Source organism: Hippopotamus amphibius, chromosome 7, assembly GCF_030028045.1.
Source record: "Hippopotamus amphibius kiboko isolate mHipAmp2 chromosome 7, mHipAmp2.hap2, whole genome shotgun sequence".
Classification (NCBI taxonomy): Eukaryota; Metazoa; Chordata; class Mammalia; order Artiodactyla; family Hippopotamidae; genus Hippopotamus; species Hippopotamus amphibius.
In genome coordinates, this window is record NC_080192.1 from 7985879 (window position 1) to 8000438 (window position 14560).

The following is a 14560-nucleotide window of genomic DNA, read 5'->3' on the forward strand; positions in this document are numbered from 1 at the left end:
CATTGAGAATGCCAAAAAAAGCAGTTCTCATCCTTTTGAGACCTTTTATTTTCTTAGATTAGGAAACAGGGCACAAGTCTAAAACTTCGGAAACTTGAATTTTAATCCTAACTCTGCTGCCAACTACATGTGACCTTCACAGTTTTGTGTCTGTAACCTCTTCTCTAAAAGGGAAATGGTAATTTATTTCCCATCTCCTTTTAAGATATTAAGATAAAAATGAGGATACATAACTTTGAAAAAAAAAAAGAGAGCCCTATGAAATATAAGAAATAAATTTCTCCTGTTACGTCTTTTACTTTGGAAATTAGGCATTGAATTAAAACGCTTTATGGTTCATAAATAACAGATGAAACCATGGAATCAATAGTAGGGAATTTAGCACATGGGAGCACAGGAGGATCGTTGAGTTCCGAGGCAAACTAGGGAGCTCAAAGGATAGGGTGAGAGATTGCTCAGGTGAGGTACGTGGCATTTCAGTGAAACTTGCTGATGCTGAAGATAACAATTCTCAAAGGATTTAGTTTAACCATATACTCTTTGGTCTTGTAGTTGATGAGAAAAGAAAGTCCAAAACGACACACATGGTGCTCCTGGAGATCATTAAAGAAGAAGGCCTGTGAGTACTACCTCATTCATCTTTGTTAGACAGAGCAGCTCATTAGGGGATTCCTGGCCGTCCATCATACCTGTGCTCACTTTCTGTCCCTTCTCATAGCCTCGAAGTGTTGTAAATTTGTAATTGCCTGACTTCTGACTTATAAGTAAATACCTAGTTGTTTTCATTTCCTTGAAGTTCAAAACAGTCAGCCATTTTGATTCTTGATCATGGAGTCTTACATGAAACCAATGTACAGTAACCTGAAGAAAATAGTTGTTTAGCTCATTCCTATCAGATGCATTCAGACCTGTGTACCTTTAAAAAAACTTTTTATTTGGAAATAATTTCAAGTTTACAAAAAGTTGCAAAACTAAAATAGTACGAAGAATACTAGTATGTGCTTTACCCAGATTGACCTGTTGTTAACACTCTTCCCCATTTGTTTTTCCATTTGTGCTCATGCCCTCTCCCTCCCATCCCCCTCCCTCCTTCTTTCTTTACTACACAGACACATACATCACACACAGATTTTTTTCAGAATTGTTTGAGAGTAAGTTACATACCATACATCAGAGCCCCTTGCCCCTATGACTGACATTTTCAAAGATGTGGAACTTCTCCCCTTATTTTCCCTTAAATAAAATGTTTCTCACTCTGAGTTTGCCTCATGTTCTTCATGATTAGATTGAGTCTATGCATTCTTGGCCAGAATATTGTATAGGTGAAATTGTGTCCTTCTTAGGATGTCACATTTGGAGTCACATACTGTCTACTTGCCCTTCATTGGTTAATTATAATTTCTCACATTCAAGTTAGCTACTGAATAATTTTATTTTTCCTCTCTTGCAACTATAAGCAGTCTATGAGGAAACAGTTTAGTATCATACAGACTCAGAAAGTCAATGGCTTACAATTAATTGCTTAATTATTTTGGTGCTCAAATTGTCCCAGGTGTGGCCATTGCAACCTTCTTCAGTCTGGTTCTTGTGCCCTTTTAACATGCCCCATAATTTTTTTTTTTTTTTGCACTTCTATATTTACTTCATTTTAAATGTTCTTGCCCTTTAATAAAAAGTGAATGATGCTATTTTAACCAACAGCCATGAGGAAATTGTCTCTAATTTTATATAGTAATTTACTAAAGGAAATCGAGGGGGGAAATCAGTAAATCAGTCATAGAATGTATGTTGTTTCTTTGGTATCATTAATGCTAGAAGAGATTTCTTGGTTTGGGCCTCCTCAGAATGTAGGATATGTGTACAGTTAGGAGTACACTGCAGTGTAGCAGTGAACTCTGAGAATATGTGAGTGATGATCAGCCTTTTCTAGGACTCTCACTTCAGTGGCTTTTGTCCAGCATTTTTACTTTGCTTGTTGTGTTCTTCCCCTAGCCTGGCACCATATCGAGGGTGGTTTCCAGTTATCTCCAGTCTCTGCTGCTCCAATTTTGTTTATTTCTACACTTTTAATAGTCTCAAAGCAGTCTGGGTCAAAGGTCAACATTCTACTACTGGAAAAGATCTAGTAGTTGGATTTGTTGCAGGTAACTAAGTTTTCTGAATATACGATATTTTTATATTTTATTGCTTATATTGTGGTCCGTATACCCCCTAACAGGTCATTTTAACACAAAGTAATGCTACAAAGAGTGTAGTTTTCTGACTTGACTGTGTGTGTGTGTGCGCGTGTGTAGTAAAAATGCATAACATAAAATTTATCATCTTAACCATTTTTAGGTGTACATTTCAGTAGTAGTTTTATTCATATTATTGTGAAACGGATCTCCAGAACATTTTCATTTCACAAATGAGAAGTTCTATACCCATTAAACAACAACTCTCCTTTCCACCCTCCCCTCCGGACCCTGGTAACTACAATTCTACTTTCTGTTCCTATGAATTTGACTACTTTAGATGCCTCATATAAGTGGAATCATACAATATTTGTCTTTTTGTGACAGGTTTATTTCATTCAACATAATGTGTACTCAGGGGTCACTCATATTGTAGGATGTAACAGGATTTCCCGGTTTTTTAAGGGTGAATAATATTCTATTGTGTACACACACACACACACACACACACACACACACACACACACACACTACATTTTGTTTATCCATTCGTCTGTTGATGGACGTTTGAGTTGTTTCCACCTCCTGGTTACGGTGAATAGTTGCTGCTATGAACATGGGTTGTACAAATATCTGAGTCCCTGCTTTCAGTTCTTCTGGATATATTCCCAGAAGTGAGTTTGCGAGATCATATGGTAGTTCTTTTTTTTTTTTTAATTTTGAGAGGAACCATATACCATACTGTTTTCCACAGCGGTTGCACTATTTCAAAATCCCACCAGCAGTTGGTTCCAGTTTCTCCACATCCTCACCAACACTTGTTATTTTCTATTTTTTGTGTAGTAACCATCTTAATGAGGACAAAGTGATAGTTCACTGTGGTTTTGATTTGTATTTCTCTGATGATTAGTGATGTTGAGCATCTTTTCCTATGATGTTGAGCATCTTTGGAGAAATGTCTATTCAAATCTTTTTGCCTATTTTTTGAGTTTGATTTTTTGTTGTTGAACTATAAGTATTCTTTATATATTCTGGATATTACTCATCAGATTTACATATATTTTCTCCCATTCTGTAGGTTGCCTTTCACTATGTTGATTATGTCCTTTGATGCTCAAAAGTTTCTAAGTTGATATTGTACCATTTTTGCCTAGTTTTCCTTTTCTGACTGTGCTTTTGGTGTCATGTCCAAGAAACCATTGCTAAGTTTAATGCCATGAAAGCTCTTCTCCTATGTTGTCATCTAGGAGTTGCATAGTTTTAGGTCTTTAATCCATTTGTTATTAATTTCTGTGTGATATAAGGATCCAACTTCATTCTTTTGTATGTGGAAATCCAGTTTTCCTAACATCATTTGTTGATGTGACTAGACTGTCCTTTCCCCCACTGAATGGTCTTGGCACCCTTGTGAATATCAGTTGACCATATACACAGAGTTTTATTTCTGAGCTGACTTGGCTTTTTTTTTTTTTTTAAGAACTTCTGTTGAGATACAGTTAACACACAATAAACAGCATATATTTAGAGTGTACAGTTTGGTATCCCAATCTCCCAATTCATTTCCCCCCAGCCCTCCCCATTTTCCCCGCTTGGTGTCCATATGTTTGTTCTCTGCATCTATGTCTGTATTTCTGCCTTGCATTTCCTCTTTCATAGTTGTTAGCATTTGCCTTATGTATTGAGGTGCTCCTATATTGGGTGCATATATATTTATAATTGTTATCTCTTCTTCTTGGATGGATCCCTTGATCTTTATGTAATGTCCTTTCTTGTCTCTTGTAACATTTTTTATTTTAAAGTCTATTTTATCTGATATGACTATCGCTACTCCAGCTTTCTTTTGATTTCCATTTGCATGGGATATCTTTTTCCATCCCCTCACTTTCAGTCTGTATATGTCCCTAGGTCTGAAGTGGGTCTCTTGTAGACAGCATATATATGGGTCTTGTTTCTGTATCCATTCAGCCAGTCTGTGTCTTTTGGTTGGTGCATTTAGTCCATTTACATTCAAGGTAATTATCGATATGTATGTTCCTATTATCATTTTCTTAATTGTTTTGTTTTTGTTTTTGTAGGTCCTTTTCTTATGTTTCCCGCTTAGAGAAATTCCTTTAGCATTTGTTGTAGGGCTGGTTTGGTGGTGCTGAATTCTCTTAGCTGTTGCTTGTCTGTAAAGCTTTAGATTTCTCCGTTGAATCTGAGTGAGATCCTTGCTGGGTAGAGTATTCTTGGTTGTAGGTTCTTCCCTGTCATCACTTGAAATATGTCATGCCACTCCCTCCTGGCTTGCAGAGTTTCTGCTGAGAAATCAGCTGTTACCCTTATGGGAGGTCCCTTGTATGTTATTTGTCGTTTTTCCCTTGTTGCTTTTTTTTTTTTTTTTTTTTTTTTTTTTTTTTCCCTTGTTGCTTTTAATAACTCTTCTCTGTCTTTAATTTTTGTCAGTTTGACTACTATATGTCTTGGTGTGTTTCTCCTTGGGTTTATCCTGTCTGGGACTCTCTGTGCTTCCTGGACTTGGATAGCTCTTTCCTTTCCCATGTTAGGGAAGTTTTCAACTATAATCTCTTCCAATATTTTCTCTGGTCCTTTCTCTCTCTCTTCTCCTTCTGGGACCCCTATAATGCGAATGTTGGTGCGTTTAACATTGTCCCAGAGGTATCTTAGGCTGTCTTCAGTTCTTCTCATTCTTTTTTCCTTATTCTTTTCCGGTTCAGTGATTCTGTCTTCCAGGTCACTTATTCGCCCTTCTGCCTCAGTTAATCTGCTGTTGGTTCCTTCTAGTGTATTTTTCATTTCAGTTATTGTGTTGCATATCTCTGTTTGTTTGCTCTTTAATTCTTCTAGGTCTTTGGTAAACTTTTCGATCTTTTGCATGCAGTCTTTTTTCAAAGTCCTGGATCATCTTCACCATCATTATTCTGAATTCTTTTTCTGTAAGGGTGCCTATCTCCTCTTCATTTAGTTGTTTTTCTGGGGTTTTATCCTGTCCCTTCATCTGGTACAAAGTCCTCTGCTTTTTCATTTTCTCTATCTTTCTGTGGCTGTGGTTTTCAGTTGCACAAGACAAAATCCTGCTGATACTGCTTGATACTGCTGTCTGCCCTCTTGTGGAGGAAGCTATCTAGGTGCTTCCTGATGGGAGGGACTGATGGTGGGTAGGGCTGGGTGGGCAGAGCTTAGTAAGACTTTAATATGCTTGTCTGCCAATGGGTGGGGCTGTGTTCCCACCTTGTTGGTTGTTTGGCCTGAGGCTACCTAGCACTGGACCTTACAGGCTCTTTGGTGGGGCTAATGGTGGACTCTGGGAGGGCTCATGCCAATGAGCACTTCCCAGAACCCCTGCTGCCCGTGCCCCTGTCTCCTCGGTGAGCCACAGCTGCCCCCCACCTCTGCAGGCAACCCTCCAACACCAGCAGGTAGGTCTGGTTCAGTCTCCTATGGGGTCACTGCTCCTTCCCCCTGGGTCCTGGTGAGCACACTTTTTTGTGTGCCATCCAAAAGTGGAGTCTCTGTTTCCCCCAGTCCTGTGGAGGTCCTGCAATCAAATCCTGGTGGCATTCAAAGTCTGATTCTCTGGGGATTCCTCCTTTTGCTGGACTCCCAGGTTGGGAAGGCTGACATGGGGCTCAGAACCCTCACTTTAGTGGGTGGACTTCTGCAGTATAACTGTTCTCCAGTTTGTTCTCTCACCCACCCAGCATTTATGGGATTTGATTTTAATGCTGTTGCACCCCTCCAGCCGTCTCATTGCAGCTTCTCCTTTATCTCTGGATGTGGGGTGTCTTTTTTGGTGAGTTCCACTGTCTTTCTGTTGATGATTATTCAGCATTTAGTTATAATTCCAGTGCTCTTGCAAGAGGGAGTGAGTGCACGTCCTCCTACTCTGCCATCTTGATCCTGTTATTTGACTTGGCTTATTTTTATCGTCTTAATCCAGAGAGGAGGATCACTTATCCCTGTTTAGCAGCCTGTACCTAGAATTTATGGACATTAAGATCTCTTTTTTAAAAAGTGAAAATTACGGTACCTTTCCTGCTTACTTTCTGGGGTTTTGGGGGTTTGTTTTTGTTGTTGTTTTGTTTTGGGGTTATTTTTGGACTGAGGATCACATGGGATGTTTAACATGAACAGGACTGGCTACATAATTTTCAGGGTCCAGTATAAAATGAAAATACAGGATTCCTTGTTCACAATTTAAAAGCATTTCCAGATAGTTAACACTAAAGCATTAAGCCAGTCACAGAACAGTTTACACACTCATGAAGCCCCCCGAGTGTGAAAGCATTTAGTCAGATGTGACAGAGTTTTTAGTGCACAGCCCAGTGTGGGCAGTATCATCATAGTTGCTAATACTTTAGGGGTTCACAGGAGAAAGGCAGCTTTTGGCTGGGAGGTATCTGCTTATAGAAAGCAGTGCCTCTTGAGCTGAGCCTTGGCAGAATTAGCAACACTTGGAGATAAGTGGCGACAGTTTCCAGATGGAGGGAGTGGTAGGGAACTGGGAGAGTACAGGACCATGTTTAGAACAGTGAGTTCTGTAATTGAGTGAGTGAGGGAAGTGAGTATAGGAACATGAGCAATACAGTTGGAGAGTTGAATAGGAGCCCGATTTTAAGAGGCTTTGGATCCTTGTCATCTGAGACTTCAGAAGCGCTAGGGAGTCATTAACCTGATATTTTGAGTAGTTACTCTCTGTCTCTACTTAGTGGAATATGAGCTCTTTAAGAGCAGGTATCTCTATCTATATATGGTGTATCAAAGATATGTATAAGATGCAGAGCAGTATCTTATATATACTTTATATATATAAGATATAGGGGCTCTCCTGGTGGTCCAGTGGTTAAGACTCCGCACTTCCAGTGCAGGGGGCACGGGTTCCATCCCTGGTCAGGGAACTAAGATCCTGCATGCAGCACAGTGCAGCCAAAAGAAAAAAAAAAGTTAAAGATATATATTACATATATTAGATAATATATATTGCAATTGTAAATATACCTCTATGTATGTGTAATTGTTATATATTTACATATTATAAGATAACGAATGCACATGATACCTGCTTTTGTGGCATATGTATGTTTATATATATATATATATATATATATATGTTTCCCCTCCCTTGCTAAATTTTCAGTAAGAACAATTCCTAGCATGTAATAGGAGCTCAATAAATATTTGCTGAATAAACAGAATATTTGTTGAATTATTCAGGGTTTTATTAAAGAGATGGAGAGAAAAGTAGATCTATTTCCTGTGGCTTTTTGTGTTTATCTGTTTAGTCTGTATCTAAATTAATTTATTTAAATGTTGCATGTTTAGTATTAGTATTTTGTGGAATCACTTTTTACATACTCTTTGAAAAATTACTGATTTGGGAGCCACAGAATTAAATAATGTCAGTGTCCATTTGAAATGAAAATGATTTGATTGAAAAATAGTTACTAGGCCAAGAGTATTCATGGACCCACAATTCTTCCTTTTCACCTATATGAGACCACTGCTGTTTTTTAATTTGGTCTCTGAGCCTTTTTTTTTTTTAATTATTTAATTTTTTTTTTATTTTTTGGGGGGTACACCAGGTTCAATCATCTGTTTTTATACACATATCCCCGTATTCCCTCCCTTCCTTGACTCCCCCCCCCCCTCGAGTCCCCCCCCACCCTCCCCGCCCCAGTCCTCTAAGGCATCTTCCATCCTCAAGTTGGGCTCCCTTTGCTATACAACAACTTCCCACTGACTGTTTTACAGTTGGTAGTATATATATGTCTGTGCTACTCTCTCGCTTCGTCTCAGTTTCCCCTTCACCCCCCGCCCCCTCCCATACCTCGAGTTCTCCAGTCCATTCTCTGTATCTGATTCCTGTTCTTGTCACTGAGTTCATCAGTACCATTTTTAGATTCCATATATGTGAGTTAGCATACAATATTTGTCCTTCTCTTTCTGACTTACTTCACTATGTATGACAGACTGTAGTTCTATCCACCTCATTACATATAGCTCCATCTCATCCCTTTTTATAGCTGAGTAATATTCCATTGTATATATATGCCACATCTTCTGTATCCATTCATTTGTTGATGGGCATTTAGGTTGCTTCCATGTCCTGGCTATTGTAAATAGTGCTGCAATAAACATTATGGTACAAGTTTCTTTTGGGATTATGGTTTTCTTTGGGCATATGCCCAGGAGTGGGATGACTGGATCATATGGTAGTTCTATTTGTAGTTTTTTAAGGAACCTCCAAATTGTTTTCCATAGTGGCTGTACCAACTTACAGTCCCACCAACAGTGCAGGAGAGTTCCCTTTTCTCCACACCCTCTCCAACATTTGTGGTTTCCAGATTTTGTGATGATGGCCATTCTGATTGGTGTGAGGTGATACCTCATTGTGACTTTGACTTGCATTTCTCTGATGATGAGTGATGTTGAGCATCTTTTCATGTGTGTGTTGGCCATCTGTATGTCTTCTTTGGAGAAATGTCTATTTAGGTCTTCTGCCCATTTGTGGATTGGGTTATTTGCTTTTTTGGTATGAAGCTGCATGAGCTGCTTGTAAATTTTGGAGGTTAATCCTTTGTCCGTTGTTTCATAGGCAACTATTTTTTCCCATTCTGAGGGTTGCCTTTTAGTCTTGTTTATGGTTTCTTTTGCTGTGCAAAAGCTTTTAAGTTTCATGAGGTCCCATTTGTTTATTCTTGATTTTATTTCCATGATTCTAGGAGGTGGGTCAAAAAGGATCTTGCTTTGATGGATGTCATAGAGTGTTCTGCCTATGTTTTCCTCGAGGAGCTTTATAGTGTCTGGCCTTACATGTAGGTCTTTAATCCATTTGGAGTTTATTTTTGTGTATGGTGTTAGGAAGTGTTCTAATTTCATTCTTTTACATGTTGCTGTCCAGTTTTCCCAGCACCACTTATTGAAGAGGCTGTCTTTTTTCCATTGTATACTCGTGCCTCCTTTGTCAAAGATAAGGTGCCCATATGTGTTTGGGCTTACTTCTGAGTTCTCTGTTCTATTCCATTGATCTTCCTTTCTGTTTTTGTGCCAGTACCATACTGTCTTGATCACTATGGCCTTGTAGTATAGTTTGAAGTCAGGAAGCCTGATTCCACCAACTCCATTTTTCCTTCTCAAGATTGCTTTGGCTATTCGGGGTCTTTTGCGTTTCCATACAAATCGTAAGATTTCTTGCTCTAGTTCTGTGAAAAATGCCATTGGTAATTTGATCGGGATTGCATTGAATCTGTAAATTGCTTTGGGTAGTACAGACATTTTCACGATGTTGATTCTTCCAATCCAGGAACATGGTATGTCCCTCCATCTGTTTGTGTCGTCTTTGATTTCTTTCATCAATGTCTTAAAGTTTTCTGCGTACAGATCTTTTGCCTCCTTAGGCAGGTTTATTCCTAGGTATTTTATTCTTTTTGTTGCAATGGTGAATGGGAGAGTTTCCTTCATTTCTCTTTCTGCTCTTCCGTTATTCGTGTATAGGAATGCAAGAGATTTCTGTGCATTAATTTTGTATCCTGCTACTTTACTAAACTCATCAATTAGTGCTAGCAGTTTTCTGGTAGAGTCTTTAGGGTTTTCTGTATATAATATCATGTCATCTGCAAAGAGTGACAATTTGACTTCTTCTTTTCCAATTTGTATTCCTTTTATTTCTTTTTCTTCTCTGATTGCTGTGGCTAAAACTTCCAAAACTATGTTGAATAATAGTGGTGAGAGTGGACACCCTTGTCTTGTTCCTGTTCTTAGAGGGAATTCTTCCAATTTTTCCCCATTGAGAACGATGTTGGCTTTTGGTTTGTCATATATGGCTTTTATTATGTTGAGGTAATTTCCTTCTATGCCCATTTTCTGGAGAGCTTTTATCATAAATGGATGTTGGACTTTGTCAAAAGCTTTTTCTGCATCTATTGAAATGATCATATGGTTTTTATCCTTCAAGTTGTTGATATGATGTATCACGTTGATTGATTTGTGTATATTGAAGAATCCTTGCATCCCAGGGATAAACCCCACTTGATCATGGTATATGATTTTTTTAATGTGCTGTTGGAGTCTGTTAGCTAGTATTTTGTTGAGGATTTTTGCATCTGTATTCATCAGTGATATTGGTCTGTAGTTTTCTTTTTTTGTGACATCTTTGCCTGGTTTTGGTATCAGGGTGATGGTAGCCTCGTAGAATGAGTTTGGGAGTGTTCCTCCTTCTGCTATATTTTGGAAGAGTTTGAGAAGGGTAGGTGTTAACTCTTCTCGAAATGTTTGATAGAATTCGCCCGTGAACCCATCTGGTCCTGGGCTTTTGTGTGTTGGGAGATTTTTAATCACTGCCTCAATTTCCATACTTGTGATTGGTCTATTCATGGTTTCTATTTCTTCCTGGTTCAGTCTTGGAAGATTGTATTTTTCTAAGAATGTATCCATTTCTTCCACGTTATCCAGTTGATTGGCATATAGTTGCTTGTAGTAGTCTCTCATGATGTTTTGTATTTCTGAGGTGTCCATTGTTACTTCTCCTTTTTCATTTCTAATTCTGTTGATTTGCATCTTCTCCCTTTTTTTTCTTGATGAGTCTGGCTAATGGTTTATCAATTTTGTTAATCTTCTCAAAGAACCAGCTTTTAGTTTTATTTATTTTTCTTATGGTTTCTTTCCTTTCTTTTTCATTTATTTCTGCTCTGATCTTTATGATTTCTTTCCTTCTGCTCACTTTGGGGTTTCTTTGTTCTTCTTTCTCTAGTTCTGAGCCTTTCTTATGCTTGATATTTTCATTTTAGTCTTCAGTTGATTTTGACACAATAAACTTTCACTTGGACCAACTTTTTTTTGATTGAGATATAATAATTGGTATATAATATTTTATTAGTTTCAGGTATATGACATAATGATTCAATATTTGTGTATATTATGAAATTATCACCACAAGAAATCTGGTTAACATCCATCATCACACATACTTACAGTTTTTTTTCTTTTCTTGTGGTGAGAACTTTTAAGATCTAGTCTCAGCAACTTTCGGATATACAATACAGTATTATTAAGTATAGTCACCTTGCTGTACATTACATCCCCATGATTTGTTTTATAACTGAAAGTTTATGCCTTTTGACCACCCTCACCCCCAACCCCCGCCAGACCAACTTTCAGATAAAGAGTATAACACACAGGGTTTCATTCTCTGAGGAAATGTATGAATAGCTGTAAGTAGATAACTCAAGATAGAAATCTGGAAGTCTTCCTAGAGGGTGCTCCCTTACCCTCCATGTCTGCCTAGTCTTCATGAACCATCAGTCTGTCTCTTAAATGTCTCTTGAATCCATTCCCTCTTCTCCGTGTCCATAGCCGTTTCCCAAAATCAGGTGCCATCATCTCTCACCTGGACCACTGCTATATTCTGATCTCCTTCCCTGTCAAGTCTTTCTCACTAACACACTTTGCGTAGTTCTGCTCAAGTAGCCTTTCTAGAAGAATCGTTTTCAGTGTCATGATTCAGAGAACTCAAGTTTGAGATTTGTTCACTTGAAAAAAAATCAGAATGGATCCAACCTGTAGAGTAAGAATCTTCTTTTTTACATAACTGCAACAAATGGCAATCTGGTATGATCTTTTATACTTGAGACCAAGTATTGGTAATACCTTGATTTTAATACATTTTAGATTACTGTGGTTCATATGTATTTATATTCAAAAGGTTATGACTCGCTGTCAGGGACTAACATATAACTTTCTGTGAAACTGCTAATTTATGAAATATATGATTAAATCTTTTCCTTTTTAGTTGTTCAGAGCTGTTTGTTTGCTGTATCTGGCATCCCATTATCCACTAGATACACACCACCCCTTATTATTCTCTCTCATTGTGCTCTGCTCATTTTCTTTCTAACTCTTACACAATTTATAATTACAATAGATTCTCCCATACCTAAAGCAGCTAGACTGGTGTGGTAGGGCAGTTAGTTTTTAAAAAGTCAGTGGAGGAACTTGCCTGGTGGTCCAGTGGTCAAGAATCTGTCCTGCAATGCAGGGGATGTGGATTCGATCCCTGGTCGAGGAACTAAGATTCCACATGCTGCAGGGCAACTAAGCCTGCATGCCACAACTGCTAAGCCTGTGCGCCTCAACTAGAGCGCCCACATGCTGCAAACTGTAGAGCCCACACGCTCAGGAGCCCATGCGTCACAACTAGAGAAGAAAAAACACACATGCCACAACTAGAGAGAAGCCCATGCACCACAATGAAAGATCCCATATGCTGTGACGAAGATCCTACATGCCACAACTAAGACCTGATGCAGCCAAAACTAAAAATAAATAAATTGCTTTAAAAAGTCAGCAGAAGAACTTCCCTGGTGGCGCAGTGGTAAAGAATCTGCCTGCCAATGCAGGGGACACGGGTTTGAGCCCTGCCCTGGGAAGATTCCACATGCCACGGAGCAACTAAGCCCATGCGCCACAACTACTGAGCCTGTGCTCTAGAGCCCGTGAGCCACAACTACTGAGCCCATGTGCTGCAACTATTGAAGTGCACGCACCTAGGGCCCGTGCTCCACAAGAGAAGCCACTACAATGAGGAGCCTGCGCACCACAATGAAGAGTAGCCCCCGCTTGCAGCAACTAGAGAAAGCCCATGTGCAGCAACGAAGACCCAACAGAGCCAATAAATAAAATAAATAAATAAATTTATAAAAAAAAAAAGTCAGCAGAAGTAAGGAATATCATAAATAGCCTATGTGCCTTAAGTATTTTATTTTAACCTGCACATCTGCTCACTCATGGGAGTTTTGTGCTTTTTTTCTCGTATAACCCATACCTGTAAATGCTTTACCTACTGTAACAGATATGACCGACCTAAGCAGGTTTGAGGAAAGACATGATTCACTCCTGGTAAGCATAAACCCCTATGGGATGAAAGTAGAAGAGCATGGGCATACTAGGGAGTAGCCTACTGGCCGCAGGTATCAGTGTGCTGTGGCATCTGTCAGTATGTCCTATAAAGGGAAAGAGGAGCACAGGTTTATCTGATGAGTGCATTATGTGGAACTGGTTAAAAGAGATCCCACTGTAGTAATATCATTCTGATCCACTTACATTCTGAAATAGTTTCTTGAGAGTGTGAGAAAGGAATGTAATTACGTTTGATATACAGGGAGGACCCGTGGGTCTGTGTCGATTGTAAATGTCATCTGTTACATGTCTTGTCAGAGAAGTGGTTGAGAGCTGCTATTCTTATATCCAGATCTGGTTATGTTATGCCCAGCTTCAAACCTTTCAGTGTTTGCTGCTTGCACGTAGGATGAAGTCATGGCTGAAGTCATGGCGCCCTCAGCCGACCAGGCCCCTCTCGTATACGTGCAGGATACCAGATCTGCTGTGTTACTGCTTACCTCCCTAGCTTGGTCTTTTCTATGGCTGTCCTCCTGTGCCAAACTGTGATTCCTTGAATAGACCAAGCCGTTAGTAACTTCATTCCTCTACAGCTGCTGTTGTCAGTCTGAAGCAGTCTTAGTGCTTTTTTTATCTTATTAACTCCTAGTCATCCTTTTATTCTCAGCTCAAGCCACCTCCTCTTCAGAAAGCCTTTCCTGTTTCTCATATCCACCACCCCCAGGTTTTATTCTGGGTTAGGTGCCCACCCTCTGTGTTCCAACTCAATGTGTACCTCTGTCTCCCTGCTTACTCTACTGGATAACAATAGTCTGCATATTTATGTTTCTCTTTTACTAGACAGTGAACTCCTTAAAGGCAGAGATTACATTTTTTTGAATCTCTGCACCCCCAGTGTCTTAAGGCAGCATCTGATGCACAGAAGGTGCTGATTAAACGTTGAATGAATGAATTCAATTTAAAGGGCTGCTCCTGGTGCATTCCTCATTTTACTAAGTGGCAACCCTAGTCTTCTAGTTGCCCTACCAGAAGTCTTGAATTCATCCTCTTTCTGACTCCATCTCCAGTCTATGAGCAAATCCTATTGCCTGTTTCTTCATATCCCATCCTCATCCCCCACTACCAGCTGAGTCCAAACCACCACTAAATCTTGCCACGGTTATCTTCAGAGCCTCCTAACTGATGTCCTGCTTCCTCTTTTGTTCCCTTCAATGCATAGTCAACGCAGCAGCCGGTGTTGTCATGTTATAACATAAGTGAGACTGTATAATTTTTCTGTTCAAAGGCCTCCAGTTGCTTCCCATCTCATTCAGAGTAAAAGCCAGAGTCCTTACCTTGTCCTGCAACGCCCTGCATGACCTGGCCCGCCTGTCCTCTTCACCCACACCACTGCAAGCCTCACTGGCCTCTTCTCCCAGAACACTCCTGGCATGCTTCTGCCTCGGGCCCCGTGTACCTGCTGTTTCCTCTGCCTGATTATTGTGTGGTTCACT

The 14560-nt window shown here is 39.5% G+C and overlaps 1 protein-coding gene across 3 annotated transcripts in view; it reads left to right on the forward strand.

The window, feature by feature from the left end:
- The window catches only part of SLC25A17 (solute carrier family 25 member 17), a 78790-nt gene that overhangs the window by 18815 nt on the left and 45415 nt on the right, over window positions 1-14560 (forward strand). For all 3 annotated transcript variants that reach the window (XM_057741768.1, XM_057741769.1, XM_057741770.1), the window contains exons 3-4: window positions 553-619; window positions 1993-2144. In XM_057741768.1, the coding sequence (XP_057597751.1) occupies window positions 553-619; window positions 1993-2144 (219 nt within the window). The remainder of the gene's footprint in view (window positions 1-552; window positions 620-1992; window positions 2145-14560) is intronic.